Here is an 18,074-nt window from a genome sequence, read left to right on the forward strand (position 1 = left end):
ATGCCCAAAATACGAAAACCAGTCTTGCTGAGGCCATAAAAAAAGCAACACCCAGTCCTCATCCTATACTTTACATCTCTTAGCATGGGTGTTTTACCATAGCTACCATAATTTTCCTGCTACAACACACATAGAAAATTCATCTAATTCCAGGTATACAAATAGCACCTCTGGAACTTGTTTTCCAAAGTACATTTCCTTTGAGCGAAGCTCTGCTTCAAACTGTTTTCCCACAGATGGTAGTTACTGTTTTCTTAAGCAATTTTCCTTTCTACCCATTCTTATCCAAGTTCTCCGTTATTACACATCCATTCTTAGCACACTTACATCTGCAATTTGTACTAGTATCTGCAAGTGGTTTAAAGAATGCTAAATCTCTACTAACAGTATCTACTTTCAGGAATATAAAAAAAAAAGTGCAAAGCCCAAGAGCAGTTTCAACCCAAAGCATCAACTTGAAGACTTTACTTTTGTGATTGCTATACACATTTGGTTATTCAACACATTCCGGGTTAAACACGTACTTGTCTCCTGTTCAACTTATTATATAGTAAACATGCAAAAAAATTAAGAAAGGGAGTATAACCTCTTGTATTACTGTATTTTACAACAGAAATAGTTGTGGCCGTCTTTTGTGCCATTTACCTGCCGTAGCTGTGTCAGATCAGATTTATTTCCCACCAGGACCACAGGAGTGTCATCAGTACGTCGAACACGATAGATCAGCTGTTTGAACTCACGCACTTCATGGAAACTGCGCCGGTCTGTGATTGAATAACAGATGATAAATCCCTCACCAGCCCTCATGTACTGGTCTCTCATGGCCGTAAACTCTGCCTAGAAACAAACAATTACATTTCAATTGCACAAATACAATGACTTTCTAATTTCCTCAGAATGGGAAACACAATACGCATTCCAAAACCAGCTGCATAGGAACTCTGCAAACAAGCTGGTCATCTATCTTCTCATCCTGTTACATATAGGACAAGATATTACATAGGTTTGGGATTAACACCAAGTATCCCTCGCTATAGAAATCATACCAACGTGTCATTTATCAGCCAATACGTATTGCTTGTTCATCACGAACAGCAAGCTGCAACAGAGAAAGCAGTGCATGAACCCAGAGTACCATGTAAGCTTACTAAATATAAATAGTATGAAACAGATGCTGTAAGCAACGTGATGCTTCGAAAAAGTAAGAGAGCTCAAAAAACAATTTGGAAAAAAAGACACACATTACTTTTACAGGATTTCTGTCTCCACACCTGACCATTACAGACTTCTTAACATCTTCCCAATTAACTTATTATTACTCACGTACCTGTCCTGCTGTGTCCAAAATATCCAGATTGGCAGGTTCATCATCAATGCGTATTCGTATTTTATAAGCATCCTCTGTGAATTCATGGCACATCAGAAAGAACAAGATTTCAATACAACGACAATACTTGTTAGTCACCAATTCACAAAAAGAACATTACACTAGAAGAACCTAATCTGGTAATACTACCTTACTGCATTACTCTGATCTTCATTTAACAACAAATTACATTTTTAATTGTTCTGGTCTGATTTAGTATCCTCCCAACGGTTTGCTAAAATCATGCTATTGTACATGCTATATCTGATAGACATGTGACCGCATTCTATAAATTCATTTTGGACACCTCGGTGAAAAGCACAGAGTAAGAACATTACATTTTTCTCAAAGCCAGAAAATACCCGTGATTCAAAAGAAGAACTGACCACCATCAACTGCTTACTTAAAAGTAAGACAATAAATATTCTGTCCCTCCAAGTCAACACCCCCACACTACAACAGTCCACTTAACAAGAAGCCAGCTGGTTTTCCCACTTTTCCTTTGACAGTGTAACTGTTGGTCTTCCTCTTACAGATGCTGCAAAAGTTATGCAGCAATATAGTAAGTTGTTAAGCACTTTCATCCCTCCCAATTTCTAAAACACAGAGAACAATTTAGCCTGACAAATTAATAGCAGAGAGCCGATCTACAGCATGGAGACTAGATATATTTTTTTTAATAGACAACTAATATTCACTTATTAGCTGTTTTTTCATCCTTGTCTGCCAACATACAAACAAATACTGATAGCGCATACAGGCCTGAATGTGTGTGACAGGAAAGCCATTAAAGATCTAAAACTCAGGATATGTATCCCAGTCCTCAGAGCAGTCTCAGAACTTTTAATACCTTCAAATGAGTAATCTAAGGGACTTGGGTCCTCAATTTACAGTCGAATTGATAGCTTTCTTTCAATTAAGCGCTTTAAAGCAATGGACTCCACAACAGCTTAACCTGCTAAGAGAGGGAGTGAACAGCAAAGATTAAAGAGAGATTTTTCTTACCAATTGTGGGATCGTGATCCTCTGGAAACCGGTGACTGATGAACTGCATGGTCATAGCTGGAAACAAATATCAGAGACACAGTTGCACAAGTCCCGGTAAACATCTGTTGCTCCAGCATTCAGCTCACAAAATGCTTGAGCACATTATTTCACTACCAGCTAAAACATAAAACCATACTCGGTGCAAGATTTGACAGAAACACGGCAGATGAAATAGGCTAAATAACTCAGAAACAGAGAACTACACCCTCGTCCTCAACAAAGCACTCCGTTACGAGTTTCAGAAACAAAGCTGGACCCAGCCAAAACGCGGAAGACGATGACACACTGCGCTCCCAAGACACCCGGGGGGGGGGGGGGGGGGGCGGAACAGCGCCCAAAACCAGACTGTTTTGTTCAAGAAACTTGTCACCTCGCAGCTACCGAGCCGAGCTCTCAGGCGCTCCTGTTACCAGCGCTACCTGCGGAGTCCCCCAGCCCGCTCCGCGCAGTGAGGGGAAAGCGGCGGCTCCGCCCGCGGCAGGACAGAGGGTCTCCGGGGCCGCCCCGCACCGGCCGGCCCCCGGGGATCCCCCTCCGGCGGCGGATCGGCCACGCCCGGAGGAGCCGTACGCACCGCTCTTGCCGACGCCACCGGCGCCCAGCATCACTAGCTTGTACTCGCGGGACTGCCCCGGAGCGCCGCCGCCGCCGCCCGGGCGGGCTCCAGAATCCATCTCCTCGGTGCCGAAGAAGCCGCCGCCGCTGAAGAGAAGGAAAGAGCGTGAGCGCTGGCAGCCCGTCGCCCGGCCCTGCCCCGCCGCCACCCCGTTCCTCCTCCTCCTCCTCCTCACCGTCAGGCTGCTGCGCGCCGCATCCGACCGGCTGCCGCTCCGTTCCCCCTCCAAGCCCAGGCGGCGACACCAAAATGGCGGCGGCTCCTCCACCGCCCGCGAGCGCCCAGCCACGCCCCCGCCCGGCCCGCGCTGCGCGGCGGGGGCGGGGCCCGGCCGTGCCAGCGCAGGCGCGGTGCCAGCACCGCCCGTCGCTCCGCCCGCCGCTCCGCGGTGGTCTCCGGCCGGCGCGTGCGCCCGCTGGAGGGTTGTGGAGGACCCGCACCCCGAAACCCCACCTTCCCTTCCACAGGCTGCGGCCGCGCTGGAGTCAAGCCTCACCCCCAAAAAGCAGCAAGAAGCAGAATATTTATACATTTATTTATAATGAAAGTACGGTTCTAATTATTTACAACACATAGGAAAGACAATGTTTGTACAAGTGAGCCAGCAAGGTCTTCCAGTGTGCAGCAGCAACATACATCCCCACCATTAAAACGCTCTCCCATTTCAAAAGCTGACCAGCACCTCAGCACAGTCCCACGCATCACTTCTCCATGCAAAAGAGTTCTTTCTGCCACAGCCTGCCCCGCCAAGAAAGCCCACGTTGCAGGTCACATCCGTAAACAATCCAACAACTTATGCCCAGGTTCCGCTTCCACACTTCGAGGCAAGAGCAACACCTGCGCTCAGGTCACTGGCGCTGCATGGACCCGGTTACCTGTGCTCGGGTCACTGGCGCTGCGTGGACCCGGTTGCTGCCTGCCTTTTCTTTGTTAAACCACCGTGAAACAGAAGGGGTAGAATCAAGTAAGTGAATGAGTTAAGAGATGGGGGGCGTCAAACCTCACAAGGAGTTCCATCCGAACTGCTGCATGGGAATGAATCCAGAAGTGACTGGAGAAGATTAAGTACCAGTGCTACAGCGCCAAGTCCACCTGGGGATTAGCGGCAAGATGAACCCATCCAAAAAAACTGAGCATCCCCCCGCCCCGACATCTGGCTAGAACGAGAAGTTCTGGGGTTAGTAAAACCACATTTCAAAGAAAAAACAGTGCCGAGTTACAGGAAATGCTTGAAGTAAAAACAAATTAAGAGTTTTAGGAAATGCGATCCTCAAGCTTTTCAGAACTACTGTATATTCCTTTCCTTTGTTGAAAGTCCGAACATTGAAGCCAGGGTCACCATTAGCTCAATGGGACTGCAGACACAGGCTGACAGCAGGAACACTTAATAAAATACAAACACCAGGTGTAGACTGACTCTTTCCATCTTTAAGTTATCCTGGAAAAATGGGAAACGCAGACTGACAGGCTTCCCTGGTTTCCCTTTACAGCACTTCCCCATAAGGGACTAGCCCTGTCAGAACACTATTTCAAATACTTTTTTTTTTTTAATTGACAAATTCACTGCAGAAATAGGGATTTTAAAAATAATAGAGCCCTTTCAAGGGGGAATACTGAACCTTTAGCTTCTGCAAAAGTAAAAACAATGCGTATTTGCAAAGTTCATTCTGTAATATACATGCATTATTGCTAGAGGGAAAAAAAGGATGAAGGAAAACTCTTCTGCAGCTTTTACGGTGCCATCCAAAATGGCATCTGTTGTTTAGCTCGCTGTTGTGAGGAAGGGTACTGGTATCCCAAACTCCATCCCTGTGAAAAAGTACTTGCGTTTTTATGGCCACCATGTTCCTCCTCTTCATCCGATGAATCTCCAGCGTATGCCACTAATCCAAAGCCCTTTTCTGCAGTTTTCATCTTCTTAGCTTGATGATCTAGAAAGGGAAAACAAAACAATCCCCCCAGCCCCCAAGAAGGAAGAATAAAAATAAAAAGAGATAAAATGCCCCAAAACAAGTTAATAAAAAAAGACGTTAATTGTAAATTGTTAGTTGGACACCATTTTGAGGTCACAAGGCCAATGGTCATCCAAGGTCGAAGGCCACACGAAACAGCACCACCAACAGCACATGTGATCCATCAGAACCATGTAAGAGAACAGAGAAAGAAGAAAGAAACACACAAAAAAGGTAGAGTTAGCAAATGCGTCTAAGTGATGGCAATTTCACCGTTAAAGAGATAAATATGTAAAGAAAAGTAGAAATTTTGTTCAAAAGAAAGCTAACGGAAGAGCAATCTCTGGGACCAATACTGAAGAAAACCTAAGGTTAAACAGGCTAACATGATGTACCTGCAGATCTGAAAGGCACTAAACTACCAGGAGAGTTAAAATGATTACATGCTTTACCAAGTTGCAAATACTTGATGTATGACAACCTTATGAAAGGATGAAATCTGATAGGACTTCTGTTGTTTGCAGACATAACTCATGTCTGTAAATACACACCTGAACCATAACTCCCACCGATACTCCTTAGTGCCTCTAGAGATAGCTGTTCACAATGTAAAGCCACATGATATCTGTGTTACAAAACAATCCTATGAGATTCTGTGCCTCAGCTGACTGATGGGTCAAAAATACCTGTCTTTAGTCTTTCACTTAATTACACTCTCCTCATTCATACAGATATTAAAGTTTTAAGAGAAGCATCATGTGTGTATAATCACAGCAAACACAAGTGATTTTAGAGCAGTGCAGTATGACCTGCTTTTCACTTAAACAGCCAAAGACCAGCCAAAAAAGAAAAAAAAAAAATCACCGATTTAAACAAATGTTAAGACAAGCGTAAACTCATTTGGGAAAGGAAAATTGACTCACAAGTGTATTTTATTCATTGCACTCACCATGGTTGCCTGGTAAAGACCCCGCACCATTTCTTTCTTCAGATTCTGATTTCATCCCAGTGACAGGAAAAGCTGGCGGAGGCATCAACTGCCTATTTAAACCAATGCAAACCCTTATTTTTTCTTTTTTAAAACAAGCAAAGAGACAAAGGTAGTAGCAAACAAATTCATAACTCTGTCCTTGACCTGAGGAGTTTAACTTTTAATTGCCCAACTTATCTAGTGGCCTGCTATGATGGAGTAACTGCATGAGTGGACAAGGGAAGACCAACTGATGTCACCTACCTGGACTTCTGCAAGGCCTTCAATATGGTCCCCCCAACATTCTTACATCTAAATCTGAGAGAAATGGATTTGATGGATGGACTACTAGATGAGTAAGGAATTTGCTGGATGGCTGCATCCAAAGAGTTACAGTCAGCAGCTCAATGTCCAAGTGGAAACCAGTAACAAGTAGCGTCCCTCAAGGGTCTGTACTGGGACCAATACTATTTAATGTGTTCATTAATGACACAGCGGGATCGAGTGCACCCTCAGCAAGGTTGCAGATGACACAAAGCCGAGTGGTGCAGTCTATACATTAGAGGGAAGGGATGACATCCAGTGGGACCTTGACAGGCTTGAGGCATGGGCCCATGCAAACCTCATGAAGTTCAAAAAGGTGAAGTGCAAGGCCCTGCACCTAGATCAGAGCAACCCCCATATCAACACGGGCTGGAGGATGAAAGGATTGAGAGCAGCCCTGTGGAGAACTTGGGGATACTGGTGGATGAAAGACTGGACACAAGCCAACAAAGTGTGCTTGTAGCCCAGAAAGCCAATCAAGTCCTGTGCTGCATAAAAAGAAGCATGGGCAGCAGGTTGAGAGAGATTCTTCTCTCCCTCTACTCTGCTCTCGAGACCCCACACTGCATCCAGCTCTGGGGTCCCCAGCACAAGACAGTGACCCGTTAGAGTGGGTCCAGAGGAGGGCCACAAAAATGATCCGAGGCCTGGAACACCTCTCCCATCAAGAAAGGCTGAGAGAGCTGGGGTTGCTCGGCCCGGAGAAAAGGCAGCTCCCGGGAGACCTTATTACAAGGCTTGTAAGAAAGATGGAGAGAGACTTTTTACCAAGGCCTGTAGTGGCAGGACAAGGGGTAATAGTTTTAAACTAGAAGAGGGAAGATTTAGATTAGATATAAGGAAGATATCCTTTTCTGAATGGTGATGAGAAACTGGGTTTCCAGAGAAGTTGGGGATGCCCCATCCGCGGAAGTGTTCAAGGTCAGGTTGGACAGGGGGACAGGGCTTTGGGCAACCTGATCTACTAGAAGATGTCCCTCCCCACAGCAGAGAGGGTGGACTAGATGATCTTTAAAGGTCCCTTTCAATCCAAACCATGCTATGTTACTATGAAATAAAGTACAAGCCTGACAGTTTTGTGGCTCAATGCACTAGAGTCCAATGAATTTAGGACTACATACAAGATGGAGAACATAGAAAAATTTACCAATACCCTTGATGTGTTTCATAATGACCAGAAAACAAAAGAGACTATCAAGTAAATCTTTCCCTGAAACTTCAGGCTACAAAATTGGAGGTTTACAACTTTTTCAGATTTGTTTTAAAATTGGAATCATTTAAAGTGTAAGTGCTAACCTATTTCACAAGAATATTCTGTTGTACCAAGAAGCTGGCAAAATACCCGACCTAGACAAAGTAAGAGCATACAGACTTAGGGAGGAGTGGAAATTAAGCTATTTTCATGTTGTAGCATGAAAAGGTAATCCTTGCATCCCTTCTCCTTAAACAACAACAAAAAAAAACCATACAAAAAGAAGCAAACAAACAAAAACAACCCACCACAAAAAACCCCACCCACAACAAAACAAGCAACACAAGTCACAGAAGAGAACACGAAACACAAATCATCTCTGGAAATAAGCTTTCCATCAGAACTGGAAAAGACCTGACATAATTCTTTCATCACTCACCTGTCCCTCTCTCTCTCCTTTCCTGAGGAACTTGCTGGCTTCGATCCGGCTCCATCGATTTCACTCTGACTGGAGAAGCCTGTACCTAAATTAGTCATATGAATGGGTCCATGCTATGAGCAGAAAAACACACGGCATTAGCAAATCTACAACTACAACATAAGCTATAGCTCCTTAATGATAATGACAGGACACCCAACTTTTCAGAGCATATAGCCAACTAGCAGAAGAAACCACTAATCGCCATTGTTAAAAATGCTTTCTCCTAAAAATACTGAGGGTAGTGTAGTAAGAAGCAGACCTGAGCACCAATATGGAAGACACCTCACCACCTACTCCACCTTTCCAGTAGTTCAAGACAGTAAAGACAGCTCCTTAGTTCACAAATCAACTTATTGGCTCCTCCATCAGCTAATTGTGAATACTGTTTAGACCTCATGCCACAGTAAAGTCTGCTCGAGATACTCATATTATGTCTACTATATAGGCAAGTTCCTTATTGTCTCTAGGCAAAGCTTATATTTAGAGTTTCTGCCTGTGAACAGGGGTGTATTATCAGAGAAGTATTTGCAGAAACTCCCTTTTCTCACATACAAGTCTGAAGAAATCAAAATTATTTTTATTAAAGTCAACTGTTTAAACATTTGCTATAAAAAAAAAAATCAATCTCTTAAAACTAGGCTTCTTGAAATCCTCTCAAGTGCAACCTGCAAGAAAGGTAAATGGGATAATCTGGAAGTTATTGCCACATTTCCCTCCCACCCCTCAAACAAGTCCACCCAAAAGACCCATAAAACCCAAACAAATGCCCAGATAATCTCCCTTTAAACTAAACAGTAACATGCTATTGTCATCTCTTTGACCTGAACGCACTGCTTTTCTTCACGAAAGGTTGAGGGTATGGAAAGCAAGCTGCCAATGAATCAAGTAAGTCACAGTTTAGGAACAGTGCGTCCACTCAAAGAAACAAAAGGGTGGTCTCAATGTTTTGTAACAATTGCTGCCATCTGCCAAAGGTCTTGCATGACTGTTGCCAAATAAACTGTGCTAATAAAAATCTCTCTCTAGCCAAGTTCCATTTTGGGGAATGAAGTAAAATTGCCGATTTTATTCCACCTGATATCCCAGCAGTCCTGACTCTCTCTCATCCGGTAGTTCCTCAGTGAAGCGTCTCTTTTGACCTTGGGGATGGGGTTGGACTTGTGGCTGTGTACCAGTCGGCATGGTTGTTTTTACTGGGGCAGCAGGAAGAAAAGGACCGCTCAGTGGACTCTGGCATGCAGAAGTTGAAAACAGAACACAAGAAAATTTGATAATATGCATATAAAGTATTAATTCAATGTATTGGTTCATACATAGGAGCAGAACACACTAGTTTCTCTTTGCAGAACCTCAGAGAAGCTAAAAGGAAATTCACAACTTAAAGATAAAACAAGTATTTAATTTATAGAATGCTCCCACCTCAACTAATCACTATCTGTAACTCAAACTCATTGTACCTACATAACTGCATCACAGCCTGTGATGACGCATTTCATAAATGAGCGACCGCCCCCTGCAAATATCCTTTATATTAACAGGTGGCTATGATATGAAAAACGCAGTACAAAGCAGCCATACCAACAATTTGGGTGCTTAGACAGAAGCATCAGCAAAGCAATAACAAAACAACAAAAAAAATGCCCTAAAGAAGAATTCTCCCTCTGGAACTACTTTAAGTATTTTATTGTTAGCAAAGAAACAGCTTAATAAGTTGACAACTATAGCGCAAATAATATGTGGCAGTACCTGGCCAGTGCTGGCTGGAGGCTGTACTTGAGATATTGGATACTGTGTTGGCACAGGTGGAACTCCTGTAGGTAGTGTTGTTAAGACTCCAGGTGCCAATGGCACTGCAGGTGGTACTATGCCTGGTACACCATAAGGTGGCTGAACTGGTTGTTGAGGAGGGGGAACAACAGGATAACCAGACTGATACCCATTGGAAGGGTAATAAGATGGCTGTGAAGGGACACTATTTATAGTGGCAGGCTGCGCAAAGCCTGGCAAGAGAAAGGGGAAAAAAGGGTCATCTTCAATTCAGTTAAGAGTCACAAAAATATCAAATTTAATTACCAAATGTAAAAGAAGCTGGACTCCTTTTCAATTGAAGGACTTAACTTAAAGATTTCCACAGGTAAATAAATTCCACAAAACTAACTACAAGTACAGCTCTGCAGAATGCAACTCCAAAGACTTCATTATTGCTAACATTTACCTGCTAAGGGTACTGCAGTGGTTATCTGATTCACAAATCGGGAGTATTCGGCATGAACCTACAAAGAATTTTAAAAGATTAGACAATAAACATCTATTTACTATGTTAACCTTTTGCTGGCAAAAGGCATCTTACCACGCAACCATAAAACCGTAAGGGGACTTTGATTACAGAACATACCATGCACAAAGACAGCAATAACCCCACCGACCAAAACTGAAAACAAAACCCCACTGACCAAAACCCCGCTGAACATCCCACTAATCCTGCTGGTCTGTAACAGATTTGTGTAAAATACAGGCTAATCTTTCACAGGAAATAGAGTGGCAAACTAAATACTTCAGTAGAGACAGTAGAAAATACTCAGAATCTAAAAGCTTTCCTGTATTCTTCAAAATACACTTTGTAGCCCATAGTCAATTATGAATACTAACAGAAGGACTGTCTCACAGGATTTTACTCTATTGGCATTCATGTAAAAAAAGCTCAGAAATCAATTTTCTATGTGAACACGTGACATTTTCTAAAATTTTTGGGGGTACAACAATCACTTCAGGAAAGATAAAGCAGACAGCGTGGCTCTCAACAACATTTAAAGCTAAGGCAAGGGAAGCTACAGCAATCGGAAAAAAAGCAGCATTCCTTTATGTTTGCATACAATCAATCTCCTGCCCCCACCCCTAGTTCTACTCAGGAAGCATTTGCATTTTTTCCCCAAAAATTCCACTACTACAGCTCCACCCTGAGAAGTGTTTGTTCACTGTACAAAAATTAGACAGCTGTAATTAGAAGGAAAAACCTACTAGCAAGTTGGAATGCATGGACATTTTCGCTGAGAGCGTAAAAAAAAAGTCATTAGCCAGGCACACACTAAAGCTACGACAGACTCTGAAATCTCATATTTGTAAGAGCTACTCACAGTTTGCAATAGATTCTCACACAGCTTTTTAGCAGCTGCCAAACCTTCTGGCTTTGGGTGACTGAAAACACATAAAAACAACACCTCATAAGCACAAACGTTTCCACCAGATTTGGGAGCTACTTCTTTCATCAGGAACGTGCTGTGAGATCTTATCCCTTTAATGAATGATCAGGCACCTCAACAGGACTCTAGCAGCTCTGCAGCTATTCAGCACAATTGTGAACAAAAGTCATGAATATTTATTTTCTACATGAAAATTCAGGTTAGTCTAAATACTGCAAGAAACAAACACAGAAAAATGACTTGACTGGTCAATGAATTTTGTATTCTTCCCTTAAAGCTCAACATCACAACCCAAGCGCAAAAACCCCACAGCTTTACTGTGTTCCAAATAAAAGCAATACCATATAGTCGAGTATCACTTCATATCATATCACCATATGGTTGATATCTTTATCACTTTAGAGAGATCACTATTAAAATAAAAGTCAAGTTCAAAACCTATTTCATTTGCATTAAGTCAGTCATAATTAAGAATTCCCCACATGGATTAAAAATTAAGTTACATTCACGGCCAGTCACTGAGATTTATTCTTTTTTTAACACCCTCCCCCATACCTGATGTAGATGTACATGGGTTCAAAAGCTTCTCTGCCTGATGCCGGTTCTATGCAACCTGAGCCTTTCCCACGAAGAAATACTTTAGCACCCGTTTCAATTTGAATGTGCTGCAAGTAGGAGCAACCAGGCCCTTCCACTTTCTCCTTCACATTAAATGTAGGTACAGCATGTTCCAGACCAACAAATAACTTGTCCTGAACATAATGCATCTGTAAAAGTAACAGTAAAAGCTTACTATTTCACTCCAAGAATTAGGATGTTCATTTCACTGGAGGCCAGAAATCTTATTTCTGTGACAGTCAGAAAAGTAAAGTGTCGGATGGCACAGTCAGCCCTTTGCTTTTCTCTAACTATGACTGCTCTCTCCATCCCTTTTCTTTTAGGAGGCTACTGTCATCTGAATCTCACTCTTCAGACTCAGTGTGATTAGTCCTCCAGTTTTCACAACACAAAAGGTGGGGTTTGTTCGGGTTTTTTTTTGGGGGGGAGGGTGTCTGTTTTCAGGTTTTTGTCGTTTGTTTTTTTTTCTTTGTGGGTTTTTTTTCAATAAATACATGTATACTTTGTAATAGGTAAATCTTGTAATCAGTGATACTTCAGTGAAATCCACATAAATGAATAACTCACCCCTGACTGGAATGGAGGTTTCTGGCCAACTGCTGGAGACAACTGAGTAATGGGGGCTGGCTGGTGATAGACAGTAACTGTAGCTCCATTGAACGTCGGACTAGAACCTGTGGCTGCTTTCACTACTCCATTAGTAATTATCTCTTTAATTCGGTTAACAGCTCCTAGTTGACAGAATATGAAATTAATTTATATTTCGGCCCTTGTCAACTGCCCAGATTAACCAAATCATGAAATGACTAGGGTTACCTTCCCATATTCTGCAACAGCAGATCTACAGGCAAAAAGGTTGCATCTGACAGCAGGGCCCAATATTAGCATTCTAGGATTGCATCACAAAGGATGGCAGCAAGCATCAGGGTTCCTTCTCCACTCCCACCCTGATAAAGCTTAGGCTAATATAGGCAGGTGGGCGGTTTTAGCCCACATATTTTAGCAAATGCTAGAAACATTTACATGAACCCTGTACAGAATTTACATCTGCATGAAATGAGCAAACTAACACGTAAAAAATGTTTACCGGCTGTGGAAAGCAAGGTAGATACAAGTGGGCAGCTTCACGTTTCAAGAGACAACCGAGGGCAAGCCCGTGAACTGATATGCAGAACAAATGAACACCTGAACAGTTTATACTTTTCCTTTTTTTCTGGCAGGCATGGGCAAGACCGGAGTTCTTTGTGCTTCCAATGGAAATGTAGCCATCTCACAAAAAACGTTCATGCTTGTATAGTATAGGGAAGGTCTCCCTGTCACAACCTACTGTAACGGGACTTCAGCATGTTATCAGCAAATAAATTCACACAGAAGAGCTACACCTGCCTAGGAACCCTACTCACTCCCCTCCCTTCCTTGTTGTCTATCAAAAGCTTTATTTTAATGACTAATGCAGTACAGAGCACCTTAGGTAGTTTTGAGCCAGAGATCTTAACATCAATGTTTAAATGGGGTCTGTTATCGACTCCAAGATATTTATAGTCCCAATCCATACTGGTCACAACAAAGCCCCTTAGTAAAACCCCTTTATCACAAACAATGACAGGAAAAGAACAACGCTTTGTGCACTTACTGTCAACCAATTCCCGTGTCTGACCCTGGACGTGAAGATACAAAGGACGCTCCCTGGAAAGGAAATGTCAAACGTACCATTAAACCCACAGAAAACATACAATAATGGATTCAACCTAATTATATTACAGTCAACTAGACACATGAAGTCTTCCATACAGATTTGAAACACTCTTCACATAAGGAAGTAAATACGTGTTCATTGAATATCAAGGTGCTCAGTAAGCAAAGCTCTGCACTGAAAACTGAAGAGATTCAGGAGTTATTTACACAACGACTTATTAAAGTTATACCCCTGAAAACGTTAATTTGCTTGTCCACGTGAAAGGTTAACTAACTAAAAGCCCCGAGTCTATGAAATATTAGCTCTCTTTGGGCAACTTTCCCGTTACATTCTCAGCAAAATGCACAAGGGATCCAGTATAGCGTTGAGTTGAAGAAGTTCAGCACAGTCTGATCTGTCACGTTTGTGGTTTGTCTGGTTTTTTTAATTTCACCCTATCAGTATCAAGCAGGTGGGAAAGCAGCTATGCAGTCAGGCTATCATAACAGTAAACATACTCAAAACACTCAACAGGCAATTCGCTCTGGCGGCACCCAAAGGTGACAGCGCTCACAAAACAAACAAACAAACAAAAAAAAACAGCAAAAAACAAAGCCCCCACCACATAGCCACCCAATGAGAAAAAAAGCATAAGCCCCAAAAAAGGAAAATACAAACCCGGGTCCCACTTTTGCCTTCTCTTCTGCAGTCATGAATCTCCCTCGAGTAGAGACAGCTGCTCCACTCAGCCGACTTATCTAAAACAATTTAAAAAACCCAGTGACAAGTTTACCAATAATAAACAAAGCGTACACAAAACACCCAAAGTGGTTTAAGCTATGTTGTTGTACTAAAAGACCAGAAGCCGTTAATAAAGTGGGAAGAGAATGAACGGTGCCCACTGGAGGATACCAACTATGCTACCTTACCTCATCATATGACATTTTATCGAACAAACCAATAAACTATGAAATAAAGTGTCTTAGAAAACACAACAAGTTTTGTAAAAAGAGGAAACAACCACTGGATATGGTTTATTGCAAGCTCTTTTAACCTTACAAACGGGTACAAACGTGTTGCCAAGCCTAACAAGTCAGACGTAGATCCTGAACATACCTCATCCTGAGTCTGTCCTCTCGTCAGCAGGTTTCTGCATGTGAGGGGGACATCGTTGATTTCCACCTCCGCCACCACGAGGTCATCTTTGCTTTTACTTGTAGCCGGACCTTTTCCCAGAGCCTGCAGCTTCAAAGACAACCGTTGCAAAAGACCAGCAGTTGGAAAGCAGGGATAAATGATGTAACAAACAAATTGACCCTAGTACTCTAGAGGTGAATATCCTTTTCATCCTCCCCTTTCAGCTGTTGAACCCAAAAGCTTTACAAACATTAGAAGAAAGCACATTACATCTACTACTTAATAATCTACCTCTTCACAAGCTCGTGCTCAAGTAAAAACACTAGTTTTATCCTCAACACATTTTAATATAATAAGTAATTACTGTTTCTGTTCTATAAATGGAGAAACACATGTAGAACTAAGCAGTGAAGTTGCTCAAACAGAAACAAGGCACCTTACGCTTGAATTGGCACCTCCGACAGAAATCCGCGAGACTAATAAAACATGCAATTCATGCTTCTCTCAACTCCCCTTACACAGAAACAGAATTTAGAATTTCTGTTCAAGATCTAAACTCATCCAATGCTACAACCACGCTTCCCCCCACCTCGTTTTTTTAAAACAAGGGCATAATATTTTGTGTCAGTATCTAAGTGTCTAAGAAAGAAAAAGCCACAGAGAGATGCAGAAGACATGACAGAAGACTTGTAGTTACAACAAAGACCTTAGAGCTTTTCCCACGTACATAGAGTTAGATAGTACACCCTCCTAAAAATTTTGAAATGCTTTTGGGGACGTAAGCATAAACCAAGACTCTGTAAAAAAAGAACCTTCCAGTAAAGTCCAAAAGGCACACATCCAGTCTCATCAATATCACATGAAGCACAGCACTTGCATGAGAGCCAGAAGGCAGCTAGAGAGGGACATAAGCCTAACGCATTGTACATGCATTCTGTTTCTCCCTTCCTTCCACATGTTAAAAAAAAAAAAAAAAGTACATACATTAACCTGCAGGCTCCTCGGTTTCCATTCACTCACAATCTGAGGTGCCATCAGAGTTAATTACGCTGGAAATGTCATCATTGAACATTTCCTAACAAAAGCAAGATATGCGATAAACAACCGATCCTATTTGCAAATTAATTGGCTAAGTGGTTCCCACAGCAATATAATTTGTCACAGGATGCCAGATGCCACCAAAGCTTATGGAAAAAACATAGATGGAAGAATGAGACATCAGTATCTTCCGATTTTTAGGTGTTTCAAACTGCCAGTAAACAGACAGACTTCACTTCCATCTGGTATGACTGCAGAGGCTACCTGAAACCAAGCCACACATTCTTCAATGCTGAAAATTTCACATCCTCAGGTGGACAGTAAGTATCAAGAAGCAGGCACCACTGCGCAGCAAACAATGCGTTAAAACCATCTAGGACTGCCGATAGCAACGATCAAAGAAACACTCACTAATAAACCTCACATATTAAAACGACTGTAACAATCATTTTGGATACAGAACCTACAGAAAACCAAATACGGTGAACACATGGCAGGGTACATTTGCCACTCTTCCCTACATTATCTGTGAATAAATCCAATGACAAAACGAAGACTCATTTTCATGCTGCCTCACAAGGCAAATGCCTAGAACATATCTGGCAGTCCCACTAATACTATGCACGTGAAAAAGAAGATACAATCCGCCGTGAAAACGTACTCTTCTTGTTAACTTTGTATTTGAACGAGTCTGGAAGGCAACCTGAAACAGCCTTCTAAGCTTGGCTCCAGCATAGGCTAATAACACACAGGAAAGCAAGACTGTTCTTGTTACTGAAATGGGAAAACACGCTTGAAGTTACACTTGCTTTAGAATTTAAAAGTTCAGTTGGAAGGGACCTACAACGATCATCTAGTCCAGCTGCCTTACCACTTCAGGACTGACCAAGGCTCACGTCAGGGCTGACCAGAAGCTGACCAGGTTGGTCAGCACTTGCACATATGGCTCCGACCAATAACTTGCTTAAACATGAGAATAATTTCGTCTCATATTTTAAACCGGCAGTTTGACACAGAACTTTTTACGTCAGCTGACACTACTTAGAAAATACTTCAGAAAAAAGCTTATCACGTTCCTACAGATCTCTTTGGTTAAGCCTTACAGAAGAGCAGTGGGACTGACCTCGCAGCCACGCCACTGTTTTCTGTTGCTGATAAAATCTGAAGAAAGGTTTTCCGATTGTTTTTTGTCACATCCTACTTCACGAAGCAAGCCTCCATCGTTTCCCGTCTCACCGAGAGCCATTCCGACAAATAAAGGCCGCAGGTCGCCAGAAAACAGACGCGACACCCACCCTCGCCCACCACCTCCGGGCCTGGCGGTCCCACCGGCACGGCACGGCGCGGCTCCTGCCGCCCCTCCGGGCACCCACCTTGTCCGCCGTGCTGGGCGCCGGCTTCAGTTTCCCTTTGGCCATTAGCATCGCGTTGATTTTCGCGGCCACGGCCGCGGCCGCATCCAGCGCTCCCGAGGGGGCTGCGGAGCTCTCGGAGCCCGCCACAGCGGAGCCACCATCTCCGCCGCCGGGAAAGGGGCGCCCAGGCAGCGGCGCCGTGCCGGGGAGAAGGAAAGCGGGGGCCGGGCCGGGCTGGTCCCACTTACTGCGCCGCCTGGAAAAGAGAGAGGCCTCAGTCCCGGCCGCCTCCGAGCCCGCTGCCCCGCGGGAGCTCCAGGACCTGCCGCGCCTCGGAACCGCCGCACCGAGGCCCTTCTCCAGGGGTGCCCGACGACCCGCCGCGCCCGCGGGCCAGCCTCACCCGCCAGCGGCCCCAGCGTCGCGCTGCCCTCCGCCACCCGCTGACATGGCTCCGGCCCGGCTCCGCCGCCTCCGCGCCAGCCGCACCGTCATTTCCGGCCTCGAGGCCGCCTCGAAACGCCCCTTCCGGGCGTTGCCACGGAGACGCCGCGGCCCGTGGGCGGCGTCCGCTCCGGCGGAGGGACCGGGAACTGGCACCGGGCAGGCGAGGGCGAGCGGGGCGGGGCGCGGTACCTGCCCCCGCTCTCTTAGCGGGCGGTCCGCTCCGTGGCTGACCGTGGGAAACCGCCCACCGACCGCGTAGCGCAGCGGCAAAGGCGGGGCAGGGTGGGACAGGCCGGAGAGCACCCACCCCGCGGGGCTGCCGGCGATGACGCCGCGGAAGACGGAGGCTGCAGACTTGACGCACGCGCACTGCTGCCCCTAGTGGGCCGGCCGGGCAGCAGGGCGGCTGACGCATGCGCGCAGCCCCCCTGCCGCCTTCGCGCCGGGCACTCCGCGCTGCCCCCTGGCGCATGCGCACTGCTCCCTCGCGCGCTGAGGCCCGAGAGGCAGGTCGTGCGACGTTGGGTCCAGCGGCAGCCGCCGGACTCTCACCTATGCTTTCTCCAGCTGGACGGAAATGGACAGAAACAGTTCCCTGGGAAAGGGAGGGTGTTTCAAGGGCTCCCCCAGGAGGGAAACCTCTCAGAAACTTCCTT

The 18,074-nt window shown here is 44.5% G+C and overlaps 2 protein-coding genes and 1 non-coding gene across 10 annotated transcripts in view; all 3 read right to left on the reverse strand.

The window, feature by feature from the left end:
- The window catches only part of RIT1 (Ras like without CAAX 1), a 6,484-nt gene extending 3,172 nt beyond the window's left edge, over positions 1-3,312 (reverse strand). Inside the window, exons 1-5 of the mRNA XM_049805389.1 lie at positions 3,205-3,312; positions 2,988-3,115; positions 2,372-2,428; positions 1,328-1,401; positions 646-837 (exon numbers count right to left, since the gene is read on the reverse strand). Of these exons, the coding sequence (XP_049661346.1) occupies positions 646-837; positions 1,328-1,401; positions 2,372-2,428; positions 2,988-3,087 (423 nt within the window). The 5' untranslated portion in view covers positions 3,088-3,115; positions 3,205-3,312. The remainder of the gene's footprint in view (positions 1-645; positions 838-1,327; positions 1,402-2,371; positions 2,429-2,987; positions 3,116-3,204) is intronic.
- A 235-nt stretch (positions 3,313-3,547) lies between these two features.
- The window catches only part of KHDC4 (KH domain containing 4, pre-mRNA splicing factor), a 35,267-nt gene continuing 20,740 nt past the window's right edge, over positions 3,548-18,074 (reverse strand). Inside the window, exons 1-14 of one of the 8 annotated variants that reach the window (XM_049805359.1) lie at positions 17,375-17,690; positions 16,990-17,227; positions 14,558-14,686; positions 14,120-14,199; positions 13,400-13,452; positions 12,334-12,497; positions 11,704-11,915; positions 11,083-11,143; positions 10,164-10,221; positions 9,695-9,948; positions 9,023-9,178; positions 7,907-8,019; positions 5,931-6,022; positions 3,548-4,960 (exon numbers count right to left, since the gene is read on the reverse strand). In XM_049805359.1, the coding sequence (XP_049661316.1) occupies positions 4,761-4,960; positions 5,931-6,022; positions 7,907-8,019; positions 9,023-9,178; positions 9,695-9,948; positions 10,164-10,221; positions 11,083-11,143; positions 11,704-11,915; positions 12,334-12,497; positions 13,400-13,452; positions 14,120-14,199; positions 14,558-14,686; positions 16,990-17,227; positions 17,375-17,466 (1,902 nt within the window). In that variant the 5' untranslated portion in view covers positions 17,467-17,690 and the 3' untranslated portion in view covers positions 3,548-4,760. Of the gene's footprint in view, positions 4,961-5,930; positions 6,023-7,906; positions 8,020-9,022; positions 9,179-9,694; positions 9,949-10,163; positions 10,222-11,082; positions 11,144-11,703; positions 11,916-12,333; positions 12,498-13,399; positions 13,453-14,119; positions 14,200-14,557; positions 14,687-15,562; positions 15,654-16,989; positions 17,228-17,374; positions 17,718-18,074 lie in introns of those variants that run through there. The other 7 variants (XM_049805365.1, XM_049805362.1, XM_049805360.1 and 4 more) reach the window with 7 other exon arrangements.
- On the reverse strand, positions 12,017-12,145 carry LOC126041411 (small Cajal body-specific RNA 4). Its single transcript, XR_007506851.1, has one exon. It is a non-coding gene; the product is annotated as a small Cajal body-specific RNA 4 (non-coding RNA).

The sequence above is a fragment of the Accipiter gentilis genome, chromosome 7 (assembly GCF_929443795.1).
Source record: "Accipiter gentilis chromosome 7, bAccGen1.1, whole genome shotgun sequence".
In the NCBI taxonomy this organism is placed as follows: Eukaryota; Metazoa; Chordata; class Aves; order Accipitriformes; family Accipitridae; genus Astur; species Astur gentilis.